The 26,791-nt window shown below is 40.8% G+C and overlaps 1 protein-coding gene across 2 annotated transcripts in view; it reads right to left on the bottom strand.

Moving 5' to 3' along the window:
- FSTL5 (follistatin like 5) overlaps window positions 1-26,791 on the bottom strand; it is an 803,249-nt gene that overhangs the window by 165,750 nt on the left and 610,708 nt on the right. For both annotated transcript variants that reach the window (XM_040332604.1, XM_040332598.1), the window contains exon 8: window positions 1,374-1,494. In XM_040332604.1, the coding sequence (XP_040188538.1) occupies window positions 1,374-1,494 (121 nt within the window). The remainder of the gene's footprint in view (window positions 1-1,373; window positions 1,495-26,791) is intronic.

The following is a 26,791-nucleotide window of genomic DNA, read 5'->3' on the forward strand; positions in this document are numbered from 1 at the left end:
TACACAAGAAAAAGAAGAAAAGGGCGCACCAGCCTAGTGCATTATCTTTTGAATAGATTTTTATAAAAATGGATAAAAAGAAAACTACTCACAAACATAGGTGAATGACTCGCAATGTAAATTTTCTCCACAAGTAGCAGCAAAAAGTCGTAACCAAATACAATAAAATGTTCTGCTACTTGTGGAGACTATTTACATTGCAAGTCATTCACCTATGTTTGTGAGTAGTTTTCTATTTATCCATTATTAATAAAATCTATCCAAAGAATAATGCACTAGGCTGGCACGCCCCTTTTCTTCTTTTTCTTGTTTACTGTTAGGACACTCCTATGCCTGAGGGAAGCAAGGCCAGTGACATGCACCATCATGACATACAGACTGTCTGGTAATCCACGTGTGTCCAGGAGTATTTGTTTTCTGTTATCACATAAAACAGAGTTACTGTGGTAGATATATGAACCTACATGCATGTGTGGCAGACTTGTTGGATAGCTCAAGAGCTATGAAAGCAAGTATATGACATGTTAGTCACCCCTATCCCCATGCTACCAGGTGAAACACTACCTAACCTCAAACTGGATGAACCTTTGAAGCATCATATTAAACGAATATGCATGTTTTGGTGACAAGTAAAAAAACATAGCAAAAGCCTGCCTCCCAGACTTGCTCCCATAGTCTGAGGTAAACAAATAGACTTGACTGGACTTTCTCTAATGAAAGAATGACAGAAAAACTCTCTGATATAATGTCCAAAATTATGAAATCTGTGGGTTTCATATTTACTACCAGCGCATATTGACTGTCGCCTAATGAACCTGTGATGTTGATATACAGTACTTTTCCCTTTGGGCCTGATATAACTTACTTTGGCTCCAATGTACTCAATTCCTTTCCCATTTCTTTCCCTGTACCTCTCTCACTAACTCTTATGCATTCTTAGCTGCTTAGGTTTACAATCATAGTTGAAGGTTAGACTCTCACAAGCATTTCTTGCTTTGTACACTCTTGATGTCATCCTATTATAAATTAACATTATTTTATATTCAAGTCGATATCAGTACTGTGGTTATCTAAATACCTGAATGCACTGGTGGAGATTTACTAAAACTGGAGAATGCAAAATCTGGTACATTACTGCATAGAAACCAATCAGCTTCCAGGTTTTATTGTCAAAGCTTAATTGAACAAGCTAAAGTTACACGCTGATTGGCTACCATGCAGAGCTGCACACGATTTTGCATTCTCAAGTATTAGTAAACCTCCCCCACTGTCTTTCTATAAAAAATATTGAACAAAATAAACAAAACATTATTTTACATGTGAAAATAAATGTGGAAACAGCAACTTTTTGTATGTAACATTTCTTTGCTTACCATTCACTTGAAGGATATGAGTTTGAAAAAGCTTATCATAGCCATCAGCATGACAGCTGTAATTCCCCATGTGGATTGTGGTAGCCTTGGTAATGTATAAAGATCCATCATCTCCGAAATCCTAAAGGAATAATTTTAGAAAAACAAGGTTACTATAATTATTGTAATAATGCAACATTAATTATATTCTCCAATGTGGCACAATCATTGCAATGCAAGACACTCATTACAATCAAGAATGATAAATAGAGTCCTTATACAGATCCAACTTAGAAATGAAATAAGTGTGCATACTGTAAATGATAGCATTATAACAAATGTAAACAGAATATAATGACCTCCAATAAAAACTTTTTTTTCTGTCAATACAGCCCATTCCTTGCGTTGTACGAAAATTCTTAGAACATTCTCAGAACATTTAAATATTGTTTAAAAGATTTTGTTTGCTTTTAACATTTGATTTTAGAATGAATGGACGTTACTGAATGAAAACCACATACACTGTTAGAAATACATTTGCTATAAGAAAATTTTTCCATCCTGTTCCTTTAAATTTTCCTCACTGCAGTCAAAAATGAACACTGGTATGTCTCACTAATGTTTAGAAAAATGAACAAACTTTCTTAGAACATTGCTTTTGTAAGAATTTACATCTAATGCCAGCTTAAAGATAGATGCATAAAGCATAGATGGATCGTAATTTGGCCAATTCAACAGGGACGGGCCAAATTTAGATCCATATGCTTTAATTTTTAGCACCTTGCTTTCTGACTATTTATAAGTGTCGTCAACTGTAAGTGTGTGTTTTGCCCTTAATTATCTTCAAGTATGAAAGTCCCAAGACCTCTATTCTGAGTTTTTGCTACAAATTGCTGCTTCTGTTGCAGACACACATCAAGTGTCACAGTGAATATAAGCTGCCAAGCACAGACAATTGTCTTTGGTGTATCCACACCAAGTTTAACCCCTATTTACTATGCCTTTAAAGCAGAACTAAAGTATTTATTTAAATGCAAATATTCCAAAATTTCAAGTTTACAATGTTGATGCATGCATACTTGCAAATTCATGTTACCTATTGTATGATTTTATCCATATTTGATATTATTGTGTGACATTTTTTTTTTTTTTTTTTTGTAAACTGGTCTACTATGAGGAAGGAGAACAGACTGTTTGGCTATTGGAGAAAATTGTTACTGCACATCAGACCTTTACAACCAATGTTGGTACTCAGAACTTCTATAGATAAATTGCTTAATTCCCCTGATAAGAATATGACAGAAATGGTGGTGTTCTATCTAAACCTTTCTAAGTCAAAAACCCATTCGACCCTAGAATCTTTGAGTTCCTCCAAATGGTAGATCACCTTACATTATCTTCTTCTCAAAAATAATCCTTAGATTCCCGAATAAAGTTAGAGGAAGTCTGGCAACTAGATCATTTCTAAATTGTAAAGCCCCAGAATATGATGGTCTACCCATAGAGGTCTATGAACAGTATGCTGAGAACATTTTGCTACATTTGCTAAAAGTATAAGAAGCAGCATCTGAATAAAGCAGTTGGCCTCCCTCCATGTTTAAGGCCCACATAGTCCTCTTGTTAAAGCCAGGTGAGCCACCAACTGATCCTGGCTCCTATAGACTGATATCTCTTTTAATGGTAGATGTTAACCTTTTTGCTAAAATCTTGGTGAATAGACTAAATAAGGTGATTGTAAGCACTGCCCAACCCAGATCAGTCGGGTTGGGCAAACATTTATCTTGTGAATCCAGTTACTATGTCATACCCCCACAGCATCAATCAGAGAATGGGGAAGGCTCTCATGATCATTTGAGTTGGAAGTGGTGATCAGGCAAGGAGCTATACCCTACATACACCCTGATGCAAAAGGTTTGGACTAAGCATAAACAGCCACAGGGAGTTACAGACCCATTTTGCATAAAGTGACATATCCAGAAGTATCTAAAATAACATATACGAGGTGAAGTATCACCCATCTCTCAATTTTTTTTTCAAAATATGACCCTTCTACCCTTCTCAGAGCTGCAGTCTAGATATAACCTCCCATATACTATGCATTTATACAATTTACCACTTATGCATGCAATTCAGGCACAGAGATTGTACCAGGTCTAGCATCTCTCACCCACTCCTGCATTTACCTACAGTATTACTACCTGAAAAATGTCTCTAGGACTAAAGGCTTCATCTCTAGATAATGAGATGATGCTCTCCTCTTAAATAGGGTATTATCCATGTAAAGCCAGAGAGAGTCGGGAGTGAGGTGAGATGTTGGCATTCTTGATCAAGACCAGTGGGAGAGTGTCATATAGTCAGCACTCTTTAAATACTTCACAAAGGCTCTCGCAATTATACATACTTTTATGTGCCCATTATACTCCACTCAAACCAACATGGGCCTATCGCAGATTTGTCAAAAGGGATCTTGTGCGATTTCCCAAAATCCTGCAAGTTCTCTGGGATTGTATTATTTTAATTGTTTATATGTTGCCATGACTTCAGCAATGCAAGCTTGGTCTGGCATAAAGAGGACATGACAATGTATAAAAAGTAATAAACCATGGCAGATCTCGTAAATCACATGCTTGAGATCTGGCGCAGACACCATTGCTGGGCAGAAACAAAAAACAAGGAAGAAGTCATTGATGATGTATGCTTTTAAAATGGCCGTGAGGTTTTATGAGAAAGGGAAAGAAGGACCAGTGGGACTAGGTAAATAGATGCCTCTTTAGTCTTGTAACTGTTATTTTAATAGACACATTTCATTAATGCTTGTAGATTATTGACTGTGTGTGTGTGTGCGTGTTCAGGCATATTTAGTAGAAGACCTTTGATACATATTTCTGCTGTTTAAATGAAAATTATGGAGACTGTTTGCAGATCTTTGAACGCATATACAATCTTATAATTGAAAGCATCAATTGAAAGCCTATTGAAAGCATCAGTGCACAAACACTCTGTGGAATTTAAATCTACATGTTTCTTGTAGACATTCTGAATATGCTAAGCACTTGTCATTGGGATGTTTTCTATTAAATGTCTTCTTCTGAACACAAGTCAGACTCATTTTAACCTATCTGATCTTTTGAACTTCTGTACATATTGGCAAAGAAGGGAAGCAAAGGAGCATTCAAAGGCACATTACACAGATGGCAGAAAGCCATACGGCTGCATAATTATGCATATATTGATGGCTACAGAGAGAAGATAACAAAACCATGCACAGAATGTCTGAACCTTTTTATAACAACAAAACTGAATATTCCTTACAAATGATCAGAATAAATATTTTAGGGACACCAGCAATATACCAAAACAAATCTAAATTGATTTGGGAGGGGTAAATATTTTAAAATCAGTCTCATCCACCAGATTAGCCTGATTCTTTCCATGCACCCAGTTACGTTGTAAAGCCAGCCATAGTGTAACAGGCGCCTCCCTCGTCGTATTGCGTTCCACACTGGAACGCATACGGTGACCGCCCAATGATGTCATCGCCCTGCGCCTTGTGCGTTCCAGCCTGGAACGCGGAAGTGCGCCGTGGATCACCGCTGTTTTCTCCAGCCACCTGTCTGCTGCCTATAAAGGCTTCTAGCCCCATTCAAACGGGGTCCTATTATTGTCGGCGGTAGCCAGCTTGTTTACTTCTAAACTAGAGCTACTGTCTTTCCCTGAACTGGGAACCAACCAAACCTGGATCTACACTGTCAACCTTGCTACAAGTTGCTGCGGACACCTCCACCAGGAGACCTTTAACAAATGAATCCCATTGGTGCTACAATACTCTGTTTACTGGAAAACTCTCATCCCTGCAAAACGGATAAGTACCATTACTACATCACATTTGTTACTGTACAAATACCCGGTTCATTTATAGCTTTATTAAGTACTGTATTTGAATCTGGCTCTAGTAATTACTATGATGCTGCTTGGGATGACTAATGGTGCCTTCATGTAACAGTTGTGGACTATCTTAAAGGGACATACACTTTTTTAAGGCATTTAAAACTGAAATTGCCTCTCACAAGTTAATGCTACTTGCATACAGTATTTTCAAATGCTACGTGCTTGACATTCGTTGTTATTTGTATACGGGCTTCCGCCCTAAAATGCTGAACATGTTCACTCTAACTTTTTTATGCTAAGGATAGCAGGTATTTTATACCTACTCCCTTAGTGGCCTTTAACACACTTGTGCTTACTTACATTTATTGTAATATTTCAATGCTAAGGCTTGGTGGCATGTTGTAATACCTCCTCCCTTAGTAGCTCAATGCATTCCTATATGTGAAAGTGATATGATGTAGAGAATGCTCAAACTCCTGTTCTTTGATTGGAGTGACGCCTGGGGTCCAATACTGAAATCTCACATAACATAGAGATGTGCATTGAAATCTTTTGCTAGCCGCAGTTGTGGTTCACTCCCGTTCACTGTAGTTTGTGACACATAGACGGATAGAAACTTGGAACCGGCTAAAATGAATCTATCCATGGACAGGCTGGTTGTACTGAAGTTGATCCATCAATCAACTTCAGTACAACCAGCCTGTAGGGTTCTTTTGCCTGTTCTTTGCTGGCTGTTATAACTGCTCCCTGCACTCAATACCAGCGGAACACAATAGCGCTGCAGGAGAGATTCCCCAATCAATGATGACTGTGTTGACACTGAAATTGGACCATATTCTTTCCTTTACCCAATTAAGGAAATACAATTGCATAATATATGGCCTGCTTAAGTTGTGTCTATTTTAAATATAGGATTTTTATGAGTTAAAGTGATATTAAATTATTTTTTTATTGTTTTTTTATTGTTAAAAATAACAAACATGTTTTACTTACCTGCTTTGTGTAGCCCCGATCCTGCTCTTCTCGGCTCCTCTTCGGTTGCTCCTGGCCCCTCCCTCCTGTTGAGTGCCCACAACAAGCAGTTTGCTATGTGAGCACCCGAGCCAAGCTACAGCTCCCTGTGTCCATTCAGACACAGAGCCAGGGCCCCTTTCTCTCCTCATTGGCTGACTGACTTTGATTGACAGCTGCAGGAGCCAATGGTGCCGCACTGCTTTCTGAGCCAATGAGGAGGGGAGTCCCGGACAGCCAGGATACTCCTTAAAAATTGCTGGATCTAGATGGACCTCATGTAAGTATTAGGGAAGCTGAGGAGGGCTGCTGCATAGAATGCATTAACATAAAAAACCTTCTGCCTTTACAACCACTTTAATTTAATTATTATGGAGATATTTTATAAAAAGTGATCTCTCAAGCCTCTCAATGTGTTTGATAAACAGAGCCGATTTAAGTGTATAAAATGTAATCTTAAGGATCTGAATATTTGCAAACAGGAACTACCATGTATACGCAGATTAAGATTCATACATTGTTTTAAGATAATATATCAAGTGAAATGCCGTGCACTTTTTATTCTGGGTTTATAGCACAATATCAAAGCAAAGTATGCTACTCTATAGACTTTAGAGGGTGGATGGATTGTGCAGAGAAAGCCATAAACTTGCAAGGTGAGCTCAAGTTGCTATCCATAAAGAGGGAAAGAAAATGTGTGAGCATACACTGGAGTAAGAACCTTTCTCTGGAACAAAAAATAATATGTTTTTAACCCGTTAAACTGATAAAATGTTAATTGGTGAGTCTCTGCATTCCCTCAAAACATAAAAAATGCCAACGAGATTGTATATTTGGCATTTCATGTCTAATGGCTCCTTGATACTGCATTGGAAGTTAAAGTCCATCACTTATTCCTCTATCTGGCTCTAATTGAAATAAATGAATAAGTGCTCATGCTTTCCTGTTATAAAGCTGACAACAGGGTAGAGATGTTTTAGCAGCTCAAAAATATTGTGAAACTCTGGTTAAAGATAATATACGCGCCCCTTTACCTTCTCAAACCACCACTGCGCACATTAAAAATAAATGCACATATATATATATATAGTGTATATATATATATATATATATACTCAAAATATATATATGCCTAAAGCTGCTACTTGAAAGGTATGATATATATGCAAAAATGTGCATGAAAAATTTGTAGCGCTGTGTTCATAAATCATATAAACATATCTAAAACATGTAAATATAAACTAAATCACCATGTGAAAAAGTGTAAAAAAAAATATTAAACATGAGACAAAAAAACATTTAGAAAATATATACTGCAAATTATATATTATCTCTAAACAAGTGTTCATAAGTGGTCATCCAAAACCCACACCTAAAGGGCCAAATCCACAAATATCGGGCGCAACTTAAATCTTCCAATTTAAGTTACACCGCCGCAAAATTTCTCCCTAAGTGCCCGATCCACAAAGCACTTACCTTGAAATTTGCGGCGGTGTAACTTAAATGTGTCTAATGGGGCGAGTCCCATTTAAATTAGGCGCGCTCCCGCGCCGGACGTACTGCGCATGCTCCGTCGGGTAACTTACCCGACGTGCATTGCGCTAACTGACGTCGCTCCGACGTCATTTGCTTAGACGTTAACGTAAATGGCGTCCAGCGCCATTCACGAACGTCTTACGCAAACGACGTAGAATTTAAATTTTGATGCGGGAACGACAGCCATACTTAATATGGCTTAAGAGAACTAGGGCTCAGCCCTAGTTTTACGCGGCGTAACTCGACGTAAACGACGTAGATTTAGAGCGACGGGCCCATCGGAACGTTCGTGGATCGCCGTAAGTGTTCATTTGCATATTCTAGGCCGGCCACAATGGCCTCGCCACCTAGCGGCCGGCCTAGAATTGCATCCTTAAGATCCGACAGTGTAATTCAATTACACATGTCGGATCTTCTGCCTATCTATGGTAAACTGATTCTGTGGATCAGTTCCATAGATAGAAACAGGGATACGACGGCGTATCAGTAGATACACCGGCGTATTCCTTTTGTGGATTACCCCCAAAGTGTGGAGAGAATAAAAAAAATTCAAGTCCATAAATTGTAGTGTTTTTCCAAGTGTTTCAAACTTAAACAATCTTCTCAAAACAACTTGATATAATGCTTCCACCACACCACTTGTGTTTAAGGGGGCGGCGTCACAGAAACACAAGTGGTGTGGTGGAAGCATTATATCAAGTTGTTTTGAGAAGATTGCATGTTTGTTTAAGTTTGAAATACTTGGAAAAACACTACAATTTATGGACTTGATTTTTTTGATTCTTTCCACACTTTAGGTGTGGGTTTTGGATGACCACTTATGAACAATTGTTTAGAGATAATATATCCTTTGCAGTATACAGTATATTTCCTACATTTTTTTTTGTCTCATGTTTAATAATTTTTTTACACTTTTTCTTGTGGTGAATTAGTTTATATTATTTACATGTTTTAGATATGTTTATATGATTTATGAACACAGCGCTACCAAATTTTTCAGTAAATTTTTTGCATATAGCTCAAAAATATTACTTACCTAAAAAGAATACAGAACGTACTGTATATTTCAGAAAATACAAGTAAATAAAAGTGTTTATTTTATTATATGACAAAGGACTGAAATGTTCTTGTAACCTAGTTTACAGAAAGAGTTTAGCTTTATTGTGTTAAAATGAAATATCTCACGGGGGAACACATCAAGATAAGATCCTGAAAAAGCAACAAGCTGAGAAAGAATAGATAACATTATCCAACTGAGACTTGAGGATAAAACAAACACGTGAGGGGAAAGAAACAGTGGGAAGAGAAGAGATGCTTCAGATGGCTAGGTCTAGGAGGAATACATAGTAATAGTGGATGCACAGTGCAATAAATATGCTGGGCCGGTAACATTGATGGGCTGATGTCATGTTTGTGTTATATTACTACGAAGGTCAGACAGAACAGACCAAACTCCCATGGCAAACACCTTCTCTTGTACAGATGTTATGGAATATCTCAGGCTTCTGCCTAGAGAGTACTGTCAAATCATTTATAGTTCATGAGTTACTGTTCTTTGAAAAACTTTCTAAGGGTGAAGCACATCTTTTTATATCGCAATACATAGCTATTATAATTAAAATTGTATAAGAATAAAAAAAAACAGTGTCTAATATTTAAGTGGTTAAATTGATACGGCTCAAAACGTCACCATCTTTGCTGAAGCATAATAATTAACAGCTGCCTTAAGTTTACGTAAATCCTCTGTTACTAATGGCAGGTGCAAATTCTTCCAAGGCAAAGTCTAAGGAATGGCTGCAGTTCATACATTTAACTCACAGCTCTCAGGGTAACCTTACTGGCAACAGATAAAAAAAGTAGCTATCTGCAATCATGGCGAATGTAGTTCATTGGTGTTTGATCACAGACAAAAAGCAAAGACTGGTAGAAGACAAACAACAAATATCAGAGAGCAGGTTGTTCCATGAGATTTCAGCTGGATCAGAGTATTTTTACTGAAACTTTTTAAAGAACAAAATCATTTTATTTCAGGCAGTGACTTAGCACAGATATTCTGTTGACATTGACACTCACCTATAATAAAAAAAAAAGAACTTGAACTGCCATTATTGGCCTCCTTCTTGAAATGCTAGCTGCCTTACTTTGTTTGACTGCAAACTTTAGAGTTACAAACACATAACAGTCCTCATTCTTTGTGTCTATACCAGTTCTGATTCAGTGATTCAAAAAACATTGAAATCAAAGTTGTATATTTAAAAAAAATTGAAGGAATGTCAGAGGCATTCATGCAAGCTGAACAAAATGTCACCAATTATTTCAAGAGAGTTTAATGCCTGTATTGTAAGCTCCATTTGTTGGCCAAATTGCTGTGTCATTTTCTGATATACAGTTGTGCTCATAAGTTTACATACCCTGGCAGAATTTATGATTTCTTGGCCATTTTTCAGAGAATATAAATGATAACACAAAAAAATGTCTTTCACTTGTGGTTAGTGTTTGATTGAAGCCATGTATTATCAATCAGGTAAATTGGAACAATGTAGCGGTAATACCTGTGGAAAGATGTGGAAAGAACCCACATCTAAAGATAACAAACCAAATCATAATGAGGCTTGGATATGTACATCCATACATCTATTGGTTCCGTTGCCAAGCCTCGTTTTCATAGCGAGGCTTGGATGTGTGCCAGGCCTTGTTTTCATAACGAGGCTTTGATATGTACATCTATACAGCCTTTGGTCATGTTATGTGTAGGCGGAAATTATGTCATTCTGTCCCATCCATAGCAAGGCTTGGTTGCGTCTGACACTTCCTGGTATGACAGGAATGGTTTTTGCATCCATTTATTTGGACTGAAAGGTAGTTTGACATGTTATTCCCTTTATTTTCTTTGTGTTTGGGAGTGTGATATGTTTAACATATGCCACACTATTGCATATATAGGTGAAACATTTGCCATTATTATTACTTCCGGGTTTCTAAACCGGAAGTGATGTCACATCCTGTCCGGCATCTTGCCCTTTCCAATTTGGGGGTCATTATCTTTCTTATAAATAGCGATGCAGTGGTGGGGGTGCACACCCGAGATGATGACAATTGGTTTTAGTGAAAGCAAACTATATAATACCTAATTGTTGGTAAAACATAAAATATGATGTTATGCCTAGTAAATATATACCTAACATGTCCCGCTTTCAAATAAATTGCGTACATCTGTGGAATGGCACCAAACTATCTCCATAGGCAACACTTAAAAATCCTTTACAGGTTATGATTTTAGAGTTACTCACAATGTTTGGTGCTAGTGTTATTGCTCTTGCTCTGACATTCATGTCTATAACCCACATGTGTGAAGTGATTACTATTTACATATGAGTGTGGGACCTATTTGCACATTTGAATTTGTGCATGAGCACAGGGTGCTTTCATTTTTTTTTTTTATTGTTTATTTGATTTCATTCGTTTTTTTAAATTGTGCCTTTGTCCTCTTAAATCTAATGAACCTCATCAAACTGTCATTGGTTTAATCAGATGCTTTCACAAGCCGAGATCGGCATACATTTGACCAGAACTGGAAGTGGCAAATCATTGTCCCTTCTGGTTTCTGACATCACACAGTGGGGGAACAACATCAGTTCCTCTCCCTGTGTCTAGGGAAGTGGATGCCACCAGTTGGCATCATTAACCATGCTCCCTGATTGGACGGGTGAGCCCAATAAAGGTGGTGGCGGGAGGGGATTCCCCTTCCACCACCTGTAAAAGTGATCCAGTGGCTCTATAGTTACTCAGATCCCATTTACATTGTTAGGGAATCGTCCGCTGAGAAAAGTGATACTGTTATCATAGTTGTACATTCAACTATGATCCGGTATAACCACTAAAACCTTAGGCCATTTCTAAACAGCCTAAGGACAGGGAGTGGTTGAATCCATAATTTGTTACCACTGCCCAAGTAGTGAGCAAGTTGAAGTGAAAAGCTGCACATATAAGGGGGAGGGGAATTCAGTAAAGAAATAAGACTGCTTTTTGGTGCTACGGACATTTAAAATGGTCATTTAAAATGGCCTGTACCAAATTCAAAAATCTCTACCGCATGTTTTGGTAAACACATGTGGCAGATTCAGGTAGATCTTAACCTCTCTGGTGGTATGATTATGTCTGATTTTTGAAGCTCAAAGCGGTACATTGTTGTGCATGGAAATTTGACGTTTTATTTTGTAGGCCTGTAATTCTTAGGAATAACTCTCTTAAATCTGTCCAAACAAGAGTCCAGTAGACATCCCAGGTATATTAAGGTTTGAATAATATAATAAATAACTATAAATAATAACTATTAATACACTTTATTCAATAAATTGTATTCAATAATGTAATAAAATAATTACATTTGTCCAAACAAGGGTGCAATATTACTAGACACTGCATAATGGTTTAGTAAACATCCCGGGTATGAAACATTTTAAAACATGTACAAAGTCCAACGTCACAATTAGGACAATGGAACCTGGTTTCCTTTCGGATTTTCTTTCCATTGCCATTTCACTTTGAGCAACAAACCACACACATCCTTGTAGGTGCTGACTTTTTCTCAGTTGGTGGGATATTGTCCATGTAGTGAAGACCAGTCAGGTGTATCGGGTTGACAACGCCAGCAGCGCAACATCCAGCTCTATTCATATTCACAGCTATTGGTGTTTGGTGGTTCACAAAGATCAGTTTGACAACTTTCCAAGTAAAGTCAGAATGAATCACAGGCTTGTCACTTTTTTTTCTGAGCAGAATGTAGGCATTCCACAAGCATTGCTAAAGAAGATGCCTGAAGATCTTCTGTAAATCTCCATCAGGCTCCATTCCCAGGTTCGGAAATCCCTCACTGCTGCATTCTCTGTTTGACAGGTTCACAGCTTTACTGCGGCAGCAGATGGGAGAGAGTGCTGCTGTACCTAGGTCACTGTGTCCATCTGGACACTCCATGTTCAGTGTGCCTCCACACTTTGTGCACGCCCCTGATTCAGATTCTGTACAACAAGTACCTGAATTTTTGGCCCACACTGACACTTGTAATGGGGAGTTGCATTGGAATTCTAAAAAGTGTCCTAAATACTCTATGAATTTGAAACATACTGTTTTGGCAGGCCGATAAATAACTAATGCACATATGTGTACTAAATAATACTTTTGGAGAAATAAAGAGGTACTAACTCAAAAGATCTGACAATACCTAAGGTCCTTCAATACCTAAGGTCCTTCCATTGAGATCACATGACCTTACTTTCGTTTGGGATAAAATTTAATATAAGACTTTGGGACCTCAGATACCGAGAATCAATCACAATTGTTGCCTCACTTTATTAATTTCTGTGTTTGAGAGTCAGATGGTCATGGTAGGTATGGGAGATTCTATATAAACACGATCAAACCTGGGCATAATCAGACACAAAAAAAAAGTATTCCAGAGGTAGAATAATAATGTTTCTAATAATCATCATATCTATTAACCCATAGAACTATGCAACAATCTTGTTCTTTATAAAAAGAAAAAAAAAGAAAATTAATTATTTGAAATATACATTTAAACTAGCATTTAAATGTGTGAACTGTGGTGTTTTAGCAAGAATTCTAAAGTATGCTTCAAGAAAGGAAAAAAAATATTTTATTGAAATATTACCACGGAAGTTGATATTCTATATATTTCACAAAAGAAATTTAAGAGCATCTGCACTCCCTCCATAAGCATCTGTGATATTCAGAAATGAATTCATGTAGTACAGAGTATTAACACAGAAACAGTGTCAGAGAAAGCAGCTGCATCTGATGAGATAATCATAAAGCATTACAGCCCAATCATTCACTAGCAAGCTGGCACCAAGTTTCTCATTTCTGGATATATACTTATCTTTAGATCTACAGCACCTGTGATTGTGTATTAAATTACACGCAGGCAAAAAATCTTGATTAGATAGCTAGAAAAATAAAATTAACCTGTTTTACTTGATTTGTCGATTTCAAAGAATCACTTTGGAAGATTGAATAATATTGCTTGGAAACTGTTATTGTTACTATATCTCTGTGGGATACCTGGTGCACAGGGATCCAATAAGGACAAAGCTGTGCTTCTGTGATCAGAAATAGGGGGAATAGAATTAAAATCAGGAAAATCACTGGTTCTAAGATTAAAGTGTGTGTCTGGGAAAAAAATAAAAATAAACGATTTAGTGCAAATCTTATTGTCTCGTTTGTTATGTCCCTTTGCAATTCTGTTTTTCCTTACATATATTCAATAAGTTTCTTTCTGCAGTGCTTTCACTACAGTATTTTCAGCTTTGACCAGTTCTCTTTCCCTCGACTGCAGAAAACCTTCCTCTAGCTTAATCTCCATAATATAAATGAAAAAAGGTGATGGTGTCTGCGATGTTTAACAGAGACAAGGGGGGGGGGGAGGGGAAAGGAGATAGATAATATGACTATAATACACTCTATGGGCCGGATTCAGCAAGAATTTACGCTGGCGTATCTATAGATACGCCACGTAAATTCATAGCTGCGCCGGCGTATCTTTTTTCTGTATTCAGAAAGCAAGATACGCCAAAATTAGGCTCAGATCCGACTGGCGTAAGTCTCTTACGCCATCGTATCTTAGGGTGCATATTTACGCTGGCCGCTAGGTGGCGCTTCTGTCGTTTTCGGCGTAGAATATGCAAATTACCTAGATACGCCGATTCGCAAACGTACGTTCGCCCGGCGTAATTTTTTTACGTCATTTGCGTAAGGCTTTTCCGGCGTAACATTGCTCCTGCTTCTATGAGGCGTATGCAATGTTAAGTATGGACGTTGTTTCCGCGTCAAATTTTGAATTTTTTACATTGTTTGCGTAAGTCGTTTGCGAATAGGGCTGGACGTAATTTACGTTCACGTCGAAACCAATACGTCCTTGTGGCGTACTTTGGAGCAATGCACACTGGGATATGTACACGGACGGCGCATGCGCCGCTCATAAAAAACGTCAATCACGTCGGGTCACCACCCATTTACATAAAACACGCCCCCCTCATTCTCATTTGAATTAGGCGAGCTTACGCGGGCCCCATTTACGCTACGCCGCCGTAACTTAGAAGGCAAAGTGCTTTGTGAATACAGCACTTGCCTCACTTACTTACGGCGGCGTAGCGTAAATACGATACGCTACGCAGCCGTAACAATGCGCAACAATGCGCAATGCAATGCGCAATTCTACCTGAATCTAGCCCTATATGCATAAAAAAGTGTCTATATAGACTACCAAATATTTCAGATCTCTGCCTGGATCGATAAGTGAAACAAATATCTCAGAAAAAACATAAATTACAATAAAGTGAGTGCCACACTATACACAAACAAATAAATAATGCATACATATATAGACTTAATATAATAAATAAATGAGTCAAGCAAAGTCAGCATAGACTACGTGCAAAAAAAATATATATTATATATATAATATATATATAATAATATAATAAATAAATAAATAAATATATATAGGAAAGTCTCTGAGTGGTGGTCCCAAAAAACCAAGTGTTGAGAAATGCTTCAGTGAGCAAAGGACACCTCTTGTGACTTCTTAGGCCGGGTACTCACGACCAAACATGTATGGTGAAAGCGGTCCGTCGGACCGTTTTCACCATACATGTCTGCCAGAGGGCTTCTGTACGATGGTTGTACACACCATCGTACAGAAGTCCGCGCGTAAACAATACGCGGGGCGTGTCCGCGGTGTCGCCGCGTCGATGACGCGGTGTCGCCGCGACAATGACGCGGCGACGTGGGCGGCCCGCCTTTAAAATGCTTCCACGCATGCGTCGAAGTCATTCGACGCATGCGAGGGACGGCGGGCGCCTGGACATGTACGGTAGGTCTGTACTGACGACCGTACATGTCCGAGCGGGCAGAATTCCAGCGGACTGTTTTAAAACAAGTCCAGGAATATTTGTCTGCTGGGAAAAGGCCCGGCGGGCAAATGTTTGCTGGAATTCGGCCCGCTCGCGCCCACACACGACCAAACATGTCTGCTGAAACTGGCCTGCGGGCCAGTTTCAGCAGACATGTTTGCTCGTGAGTATGGGGCCTTAGCAGTTTTACCTCACAGCTGTAGCTTTAAGGACCTGATAATTCTCAAGGGATACACATCCGATAATATAATCAGCCAGGTGGTAGGAAACCCAAACTCGTGGGGACAAGCCCGCTATTCATTGTTCCATGTGAGTGCAGCAGTGTGTTTACCATCTGAGTCTACTTTTCGGTAACAAAGTTACACTACATACATCCCTTTTCTTTCCACATGGTATCATCCAAGAGTGATTCCCCTAAACCGCATATGAGCTCATTGCAGTATCTGCTGTGTCACATGAGGTGCTATAAGCTGTCATTAAAGCAGCTTTGAGGTAAACTTCTTGGCATCACTGTGCACTTTTGGAGTTTTTTACCCCCCAACACGTGTGCTGGTTTCCTGGATCCACCACTCAGAGAATCTCTCTATATCTGCTGGGCATTTAGTCTAGCTGGTGTAAGAGCTACAGTAAATTAGATACTCACTGGTTTGGGTTTCCTACCACCTGGCTGATTATATTATCGGATGTGTATCCCTTGAGAATTATCAGGTCCTTAAAGCTACAGCTGTGAGGTAAAACTGCTAAGAAGTCACAAGAGGTGTCCTTTGCACACTGAAGCATTTCTCAACACTTGTTTTTTGGGACCACCACTCAGAGACTTTCCTATATATATATTTATTTATTTATTATATTTTAAAATATAATATATTTTTTTTGCACGTATTCCATGCTGACTTTGCTTGACTCTTACATTTATTTATTATATTAAGTCTATATATGTATGCATTATTTATTAGTTTGAGTATAGTGTGGCACTCACTTTATTGTAATTTATGTTTTTTCTGAGATATTTGTTTCACTTATCGATCCAGGCAGAGATCTGAAATATTTGGTAGTCTATATAGACACTTTTTTATGCATATAGAGTGTATTATAGTCACATTATCTATCTCCTTTCCCCCCCCCCCTTTGTCTCTGTTACACAGCGCAGACACTATCACCTTTTTTCATTTGACACATTTTTTCTATTTAGGATAGATCACTAGGTGTCTGCAGCAGTGTCCCCTTTAGCTTAAACACCGCCCCAGTTTCACTTAGTAGGATCTTCTGACAGCGCGGGAGTACCTCTTGTCTTCACATTTAGCATAATATAAATAGAGATGCTAGGAATTACGGTAACTGAAATTCCAGCAGAATCAACAGGCATTTTTTTAAGCGTACAGAAGCAAAAAAAAAAAAAATAATAATAAATATTCATGCCATTTAAAGATGTAGTGCATTTGTTTTTTTCCTCAGACATACACTTTAGCTTCTTGCTCTCTGGAAGATTTACCCCCTTCATGACCAGGCCATTTTTTAGATACGGCACTGACAATTGGGTGGTCATGCAATGCTGTACCCAAATTACATGTTTGTCTTTTTGTTTCTCACAAATAGAGCTTTTTTTTGGTAGCAGGGCCGATCCTCCCTATAGGCTCACTATGCAAGCCGCTTAGGGCCCCGCAAAGCTGCAAAGGGCCCCCCAAATTACTAGAGGCCCCGCCTGGTGAGAAGTAATTTTCCCCCCGCTTCTCAACTTTCTTTAATGTGACATGTCACTGTCGTCAGCGCCCCCCGCTTCTCATTTTTAATGTGCCATGTAATTTTGCTTAGGGCCCCAGGGAGGTCAGGATCGGCACTGTTTGGTAGTATTTGATCACCTCTGGGTTTGTTTTTTTTGCACTATAACCAAAAAAGAATGATATATATTCTGCCTTCTGCTATAAAACATATCTAATAAATAAAAAAATAAAGCATACATTTCTTCAAATTAAATTTAGGTCAATATATATTCTGCTACATATTTTTGGTAAACAAGATTCCAATAAGCATATAGTGATTGGTTTGCACAAAAGCTATAGCGTCTAAAAGCTATGGGATGTATACTGGATTTTTTTTGTATATACTAGTAATGCTGGCAATCAGCGACTTATAGCCAGACTGTGATATTGTGGTGGACAATCTGACACTAACTGACATGTTTGACACTTTGTGGGGACCAATGTCACTAATACAGTGATCAGTGCAAAATATATGCACTGTCACTGTACTAATGACACTGGCTGTGAAAGGGTTAAACATCTAGGACGATCAAAGGATTAAATGCATGCTCAACCAATGTTTGTGTGTACTGTATGTGCTGTGTTTACTAAGAGACTTTGCAGAGAAAGAAAATCCATCACTTCCCCCATCAGGACAGAGCTCCATCCAGCCACTCTCCTTAATGATCAGCGGGTACCAGCGGATATCCATTGACCAGCATCACAGCAGAAGCGGCGTGCCGGCGGCGGGTGCGGCCCCTATCCTACCCACAAATGTTATGTTCTCCATAAGAATTACTGGATTTCTGTTTCCTGACTTGAGACTGCGGAGTTCTGTAGATAAAAATACAGTGGCCCTGCTGGTTGTTGGCAAACCACAAGAACGGTGTTACACAAAGCAGTACCATTTGAATAGAGAATTTCCTATTATTCTTGGAAACCTCCTTTAACTGTAGTGCTGGCCACATAACCTGTAATTTTTAGGGAGTATACCAAAAACTTTTTAACAGAAAACAGATTTTACAAATTGATAAATGCAACAATCAATTTTTATAAGCACCATAAAACAATCTAAACACTAGTCTAAAGGAAATTATGCAGAACAAACAATTACTTTTGTTTAAAATGATTTTCTAAACAATGTGAAGCTATCTTAAAAACAGTACCTCTGGGGTACTTTATGGGTTACAGAACTTCCCCACCAGAGCAGAAGAATAAGGGGCAGATCCACGTAGCGCGGCGCATTCCTCCATCAGACGTAGCGTATCTCTGATACACTACGCCGCCGTAACTTACAGCTTTTTTTTTGTATCCTCAAAGAATTCGCACCATAAGTTACGGCGGCGTAGTATAACTTTGGCGGCGTAAGGGTGCGCAATTCAAATAGATGTGATGGGGGCGTGTTTTATGTAAATACGCCTTGACCCAACGTAATTGACTTTTTTTCAACTGCGCATGCGCCGTCCGTGGGGGTATCCCAGTGCGCATGCTCGAAATTAAACCGGAACAAGCCAATGCTTACGGGGGTGACGTCATTCTACGCAAAGCCCTATTTGCGAACGCCTTATGCAAATGACGTAACATACGTTTGTGGATCGCCGTATCTAGCTAATTTGCATACTCAACGCGGAATACGATGGAAACGCCACCTAGCGGCCAGCGTAACTATGCACCTACGATCCGACGGCGTACTAAGACGTACGCCTGTCGGATCGAGCCCAGATTCAGTCGTATCTTGTTTTGTGGAAACAAAACACAGATACGACGGGGCATTTTAAAAATTACGTGGCGTATCCATAGATACGCCGGCATAATTTGTTTGTGGATCTGGCCCTAACTGTCTAAGACAGGTATACAAGATGATTGGTACCTTCTCTTTCTGTTCTTGTGACATCTCAACATTTTGGACTGTCCAACTACTTTCGGTACCAAACTCATGAAGTGAATCTCCCCAGCAGGGATACAGACAGCATTAAAAATCTGACAGAGGCTTATCCGTACTCTGTGCATTAATGAAACAAAGTTTTGGTTTTAAAAAGACAGAGTCAGAAATAACCCAGGAAGCGCTAAAATTCGTTATGATATAAACTATGGGCTAGATTCAGATAGGTTAGCGGATCTTTAGATCCGCGTAACCTATCTCATTTACGATACGCCGCCGCAAGTTTTTGAGGCAAGTGCTTTATTCAGAAAGCACTTGCCTGTAAATTTGCGGCAGCGTATCGTAAATTCCCCGGCGGAATTCAAATTCCGCGGGTAGGGGGTGTGTAAAATTTAAATCAGGCACGTCCCCGCGTCGAACGAACTGCGCATGCGCCGTCCGTCAAATTTCCCTGCGTGCATTGCTCTAAATGATGTCGCTAGGACGTCATTGGTTTCGACGTGTATTACGTCCATCCGTATTCGCGAATGACTTACGCAAACAACGTAAAAAATTCAAAATTCGACCTGGGAACGACGGCCATACTTAACATAGGATACGCCGCATATAGCAGGGGTAACTATACGCCGGAAAAAGCCAAACGCAAACGACGTAAAAAAAAGCGCCGGGCGGTTGTTCATTGCCAAATTGCTTATATATGATTTAGTTCTAGTTGAGTCACGTTTGCCTTACCCCCCCCCCCCCCCTCCCCAAAGACAATATTCTTCAGTAAATAAAAAAAAATGATGTTCAGTTGCTGAAATCCCATGATGCTAAGTGTTTGATACAAAATGCGTGAGATTACACAACAGAAGAAACGCTGGTACAGAAGTCAGTTAGACTATCATAGATAAAAAGCTTTTGCTCTTGGCTGCCTATAGGCATAAGCTTTGTCTGGCTGATTATGAATCGAGATCTGCTCTTTTTCTTTCCATTCAAAAAAGCATAACTTAGGGCTTGTCTTTGCTTCCAGGCAAAATAATACAGATTTTATCAGCTGAAAACCTATTGCCAATTCTGCCAAAATATCATGGCTTTTTAACATTGCTAAAATCTTAAACTTTGAATATTTACTTTGCTGCAGTTCAGACTTTTGAATAAAAATAATGGATAGATATGAAGAACAGTTTAAACGGCTTTGCAAATAGATATCTACAAGGTAGAAAGAATTAACCACATGCCGACCAACGCACGACAATATACGTCGACACAGTGGCTCGGCTGGGCATATGGGGGTACAGGTACTTCTCCTTTAAGATGCGGCATTATGGGCGCACGCCGCGAGCTCCGTGAGTCCGACCGCAGGTCCCGCAGACTCAATGTCTGCCTGGATACCCGCGATTGTCTCATGGAGAGGAGGAATTGGGAAATGCTGATGTAAACAAGCAATTCCCCATTCTTCCTAGTGAAAGGACACTGATCGCAGCTCCCTGTGATCGGGAGCGGTGATTAGTGTTGTGTCACACATAGCCGTGTTAGACCACATCCTGGTTAACACCTTCACTGCCAGTGTCATTTTTACAATAATCAGTGCATTTTTATAGCACTGATCGCTGTATCAATGACAATGGTCCCAAAATGGCATCATCAAAAGTGTCCGATGTGTCCGCCATAATGTCGCAGTCACGATAAAAATTGCTGATCGCCGCCATTGCTAGTAAAAAAAAAATATGAATAAAAATGCCATAAAACTATCCCCTATTTTGTAGACGCTATAACTTTTGCGCAAACCAATCAATAAACGCTTATTGCGATTTTCTTTACCAAAAATATATAGAAGAATATGTATCGGCCTAAACTTAGGAAAAAACGTTTTGGGGGGATATTTATTATAGCAAAAAGTAAAAAATATTGCTTTTTTTTCAAATTGTCGCTCTATTTTTGTTTATAGTGCAAAAAATAAAAACCGCAGAGGTGAAGAAATACCACCAAAAAAAAAGCTCTATTTGTGAGGAAAAAAAGGACATCAATTTTGTTTGGGAGCCACGTCGCACGACCGTGAAATTGTTAGTTAAATCGACACAGTGCCAAATCGCAAAACATGCTCTGGTCTTTGGGCAGCCAAATGGTCCAGGCTGAAGTAGTTAACCACTTGAGATCCGCGCTATAGACAAAATACGTCCGCAGCGCGGCTCTCAAGTGCCAAGTGGCCGTTTAAACACGGCCTTTTATGTGCATTACCCGCGCGCGCCACTGGTAAAAACTGTCCCGGCGCATCGCCGAAGACCCGATGCGTGTACCTGGCGGCCGGGATGTCCGCCGGGTACACGCGATCGTCGGTGACACGGCAGGTGACAGCAGGGACGTGGAGCTCTGTGTGTAAACACAGAGCTCCACGTCCTGTCAGGGAGAGAGGAGACCGATCTGTGTCTCTTGTACATAGAGACACAGCATCGGTCACCTCCCCCAGTCACCCCCCTCCCCCCACACAGTTATAACACACCCAGGCTACACAGTTAACCCCTTCCTCACCCCCTAGTGTTAACCCCTTCACTGCCAGTCACATTTATACAGTAATTCGTGCATTTTTATAGCACTGATCGCTGTATAAATGTGAATGGTGCCAAATTTGTGTCAAAAGTGTCTGATACGTCCGCCGCAATATCCCAGTCCCAATAAAAATCGCAGATCGCCGCCATTACTAGTAAAAAAAATAATAATAAAAAAAATCATAATTCTGTTCCCCATTTTGTAGGCGCTATAACTTTTGCGCAAACCAGTCGCTTATTGCGATTTTTTTTTTTTTTTTTACAAAAATACGTCGAAAAATACGTATCGGCCTTAACTGAGAAAAAAAAGTTTTTTAAAAAAAAAATTGGGATATTTATTATAGCAACAAGTAAAAAAAAATATATTTTTTTTTTAAATTGTCGCTCTTTTTTTGTTTATAGCGCAAAAAATAAGAACCGCAGAGGTGATCAAATACCACCAAAAGAAAGCTCTATTTGTGGGGAAAAAAGGACGCCAATTTTGTTTGGGAGCCACGTCGCACGACCGCGCAATTGTCAGTTAAAGCGACGCAGTGCCGGACGCTGAGATTTCGCCTGGGAACGAAGGGGGTTTATGTGCCCAGTAAGCAAGTGGTTAAAGAGTATTTTTACAATCTGTACAAATTCTAACTGCCTTTTCTAATAAATAGATTTTATTTGAATGTGGTGTAATCTAAAGCAATCAATCAGAACTGAATTAAAATCTGTTAAAATTATACAGTACAAAATAGATTCTGATTGATTTCTATGGGATACTACACTTAAAGTGGAACTAAATTCTCTCACTCAACATTGACTATTTCTAATCCTTGTGCTCCTAGTCTTAGTTAATAAATACAAAGGTATATTTAATTTACTTGTTTAAAGCGGAGATCCATCCAAAAGTGGGACTTCCGCTCATCGGATTCCTCCCCCTATGGAGCCACAATTGGCACCTTTCAGGGGGAGGGGGGCAGGATATCTGTCTTTGACAGGTATCCTTTCCCACTTCTGGGAGTCCGGCCGTGGCCCGTGACATCAGCGCGGGGCTCCCTCCTCTTCCCTCTTTCCTCCCCCGGCCGCCGAATCAGTAGGAGCGCCTCTCACGCATGTGCAGTAGGGTTCCCGGCGTGAAGCCAAAAGGCAAAACTGCCGGGCACCCTTACCGGCAACTGATGGAAACATCAGCTGCAGGTGCCGACATCGCTGGACTCCAGGACAGGTAAGTGTCCATTAATAAAAGCCAGCAGGTGCAGTATGTGTAGCTGCTGGTTTTAATAAAAAAAAATTGGGCGGAACACCACAGGTTGGTTTCACAATTATGTGAATTGGATGACAGGAGACTGTGATCAGCTCTCAATGGACCCGATTCACATATCCCCGGGGCAATTGTGGAGCGGAGTCCTGTGCATCTTTGGCTCTGTTTCAGGTCTGAATTCAGGCAAAAATCGGGGCCTGATTCGTCCCTAAAATGGACACCTGCTGTAAGCCGCATCCAAATTCAGTGTGAACCCAGCCTAAAACTTTTTTTTTACATTTCTTCAGCTACTTCTTGGTTTCTTGCCTATGCCAAAATTATGTCATACATCCCATGCATTTCATTTGGAAAAGTGAAGAAGGGATCTTCTCAGCTAAGCAAACCCTCTTGCCTGCATGCCTGAGCTAAGTATCCTTACTTAAGATGGACATAGCTAGAAAGGCTAGAGGGATGTGATTTCTCAACAAAATAAAGCATGGACACATAGATGGATAGGTGAGTTTGCTTTGAATATTAACCATTTGCCTACTGGGCACTTTCAACCCGTTCCAGCCCAGGCCAAGCTTTCATTGCTGTCACACTTTAAATGACAATTGCACGGTCATGCAACACTGTACCCAAACAACATTTTTATAATTTTTTTATACAGATAGAGCTTTCTTTTGGTGGCATTTAATCACCACTGTTTTATTTTATTTTTTGCTAAACAAAAAAAGACAGAAATTTTTGAAAAAAATAAAAATAAAATTATCCTTCTATGTGTGCTAATGAGGCTGCACTGATATGCTGCATTCATGATCAGTGCCCTGATTGTCAGTGCAGATGTCCCCTGTGTGGATTTATCGATTTTCAGCTCTCCTCGCCTCATGTGCTGTCAACTACAGTAATCACGTAGTAAAGAGCCGCCATGAACGGCTCTTTACCGTGGTCTGTGATCAGCTGCACCGAAAGGATCTAGCGATCACAAATCTCTGCCGATGCCCGCTGCAGGTGGTGCGCAGGCAGCGCGAGCACAGGAGGGGATAAAAGTTAAGCAAATTGCATTTTCAGTTAGTAGTGCTCAGATACTGTTTAGTTTCACTTTAAAGCATAACTCTAGTGTATTGGGTGGGAGCACTTTCAAATGCATTCTTGTACGTCGTGAGAAACACACCTCATGATTTTCTGCATTTAATTCTGACTTAAAGCGGTAGTTCACCCCCCCCCCGACACATTTTACCATCGAGACAGGCATTGTAGCGTGAGCTACAGTATGCCTGTCCCGATTTTTTTAACCCCGTACTCACCTTGTAGTCGCCCATCGTAGATTTCGGCTCCCGCGGGGAATGGGCGTGCCTATGGAGAGGGAGGATGATTGACGGCCGGCCCTGGCACGTCACTCTCCCCGAAGACAGCCGGAGTAGGTCTCGGCTCTTCACGGCGCCTGCGCACAGGCTATGCGCACGCGTCGTGAAGACCAAGCCTATTTCGGCTATTTCCGGAGAAGCGTGACGCGCCAGAGCCGGCCGTCAATCATCCTCCGTCTCCATAGGCACGCCCATTCCCCGGTATCTTCGATGGACGACTACAAGGTGAGTACGGGGGTAAAAAATTCGGGACAGGCATACTGTAGCTCGCGCTACAATGCCTGATTTTAAGGTAAAAGAAAAAAAAAAAAAAAATTTCCCGTCGATAGGGTGAACCCCCGCTTTAAGCATTAACAAGAGAGAGTGGGGGAATAAAAAAAAGGTTTTGCATCACTTTACTAGCATTAATTGCTCTTGTTAATGTGTTATTATTAGGGTTGTCCCGATACCACTTTAATGCAGCCATGTCCCCCACATATGCAGCCATGTCCCCCCACATATGCAGCCATGTCCCCCCACATATGCAGCCATGTCCCCCACATATGCAGCCATGTCCCCAAACATATGCAGCCATGTCCCCCACAGATGCAGCCATGTCCCCAAACATATTGCAGCCATGTCCCCAAACATATCCAGCCACGTCCCCCCACATGCAGCCTTGTCCCCCCACATGCAGCCATGTCCCCAAACATATGCAGCCATGTCCCCAAACACATGCAGCCATGTCCCCCAACATATCCAGCCATGTCCCCCATATACGCAGCCATGTCCCCAAACATATGCAGCCATGTCCCCAACATATGCAGCCATGTCCCCAAACATATGCAGCCATGTCCCCCACATATGCAGCCATGTCCCCAAACATATCCAGCCATGTCCCCCATATACGCAGCCATGTCCCCAAACATATTGCAGCCATATCCCCAAAATATCCAGCCATGTCCCCCCATATGCAGCCATGTCCCCAAACATATCCAGCCATGTCCCCCCACATGCAGCCACGTCCCCCCACATGCAGTCATGTCCCCCACATATGCAGCCATGTCCCCAACATATGCAGCCATGTCCCCAACATATGCAGCCATGTCCCCAACATATGCAGCCATGTCCCCAAACATATCCAGCCATGTCCCCCATACGCAGCCATGTCCCCCACATATCCAGCCATGTCCCCCCACATGCAGTGAGGTCCCCCCCATATCCAGCCATGTCCCCCCACATGCAGTGAGGTCCCCCCCATATCCAGCCATGTCCCCCGTACCTACTGTAAATGATGCCGCCGCCGCTGCCGCGTTAATCACCGTGCGGGGAACATTACAGTCAGCTTTCGTTTGAATAAGCTGTTTTCCCCGCCGCGCTGTGTATAGAGACACTCCCCCTTGCTCGCGATTGGACAGATCCGTCCAAGGGGGAGTGTCTATGCGCGGCGGGGAAAACAGCTATTCAAATGAAAGCTGACTGTAATGTTCCCCGCGCCGCGGTGATTAACGCGGCAGCGGCGGCGGCTTTGCGACACACGACGGCGGCGGTTGCCGTGGCGGCATGGGGGCTGGGTAGGGGGGAAGTATTATATTTTGGCATCGGCTGTATTATCGGGAGTACGAGTACTCCGGCTAATACTCGGTATCGGTCCGGTCCAAATACCAATACTGGTATCGGTATCGGGACAACCCTAGTTATTATTATTATTATTATCATACAGGATTTAAACACCGGCAACAGTTTACGCAGAGCTTTACAATATAAAAAGGGAGACAATACAGTTTTTTTTTTTTTTATATGTAACCAGATGAGGTACTTTAATCTGAAGACAGCGGCTGAAGCACAAACCATTACCATTCTGCATTTATAGCAAAATACTACAGGATTTGTAGGAAAAAAATTGTACAGTGAGTAAAACAGACAGGGCCAGATTCACGTACCTCGGCGCATCATTAGGCGGGCGTAGCGCAACGCAGATACACTACACCGTCGAAACTTAGAGAGGCAAGCAGCCTATTCAGCAAGAAAATGCGCGCTGCGATGCGCCATCGTAACTTAATTTAGACGGCGTAACCCGACGTAATTCAAAGTGGGAAGGAGGTGGGTGTGATCCATTTAAATGAAGCGTGACCCCATGCAAATTAAGGTCCGAACGAACGGCGCATTCGCCGTCACGTGATCGCATGCCCCGCATCCCACTGCGCATGTGCCCCAATTCGCCTATCGTATTCCCCCACGATAACCCAGCCCACCGTTTCCGCCCAGGGCATAAATCCGCCCAGACATGCGCCAGTCAAGTGCAAAAGTACACCTGCTGGTTTTGGTCGTTTGGTGTGGCTACTTTTGCCTTGTTCTTATCCAA

This window comes from Rana temporaria, chromosome 1, assembly GCF_905171775.1.
Source record: "Rana temporaria chromosome 1, aRanTem1.1, whole genome shotgun sequence".
Taxonomy (NCBI): domain Eukaryota; kingdom Metazoa; phylum Chordata; class Amphibia; order Anura; family Ranidae; genus Rana; species Rana temporaria.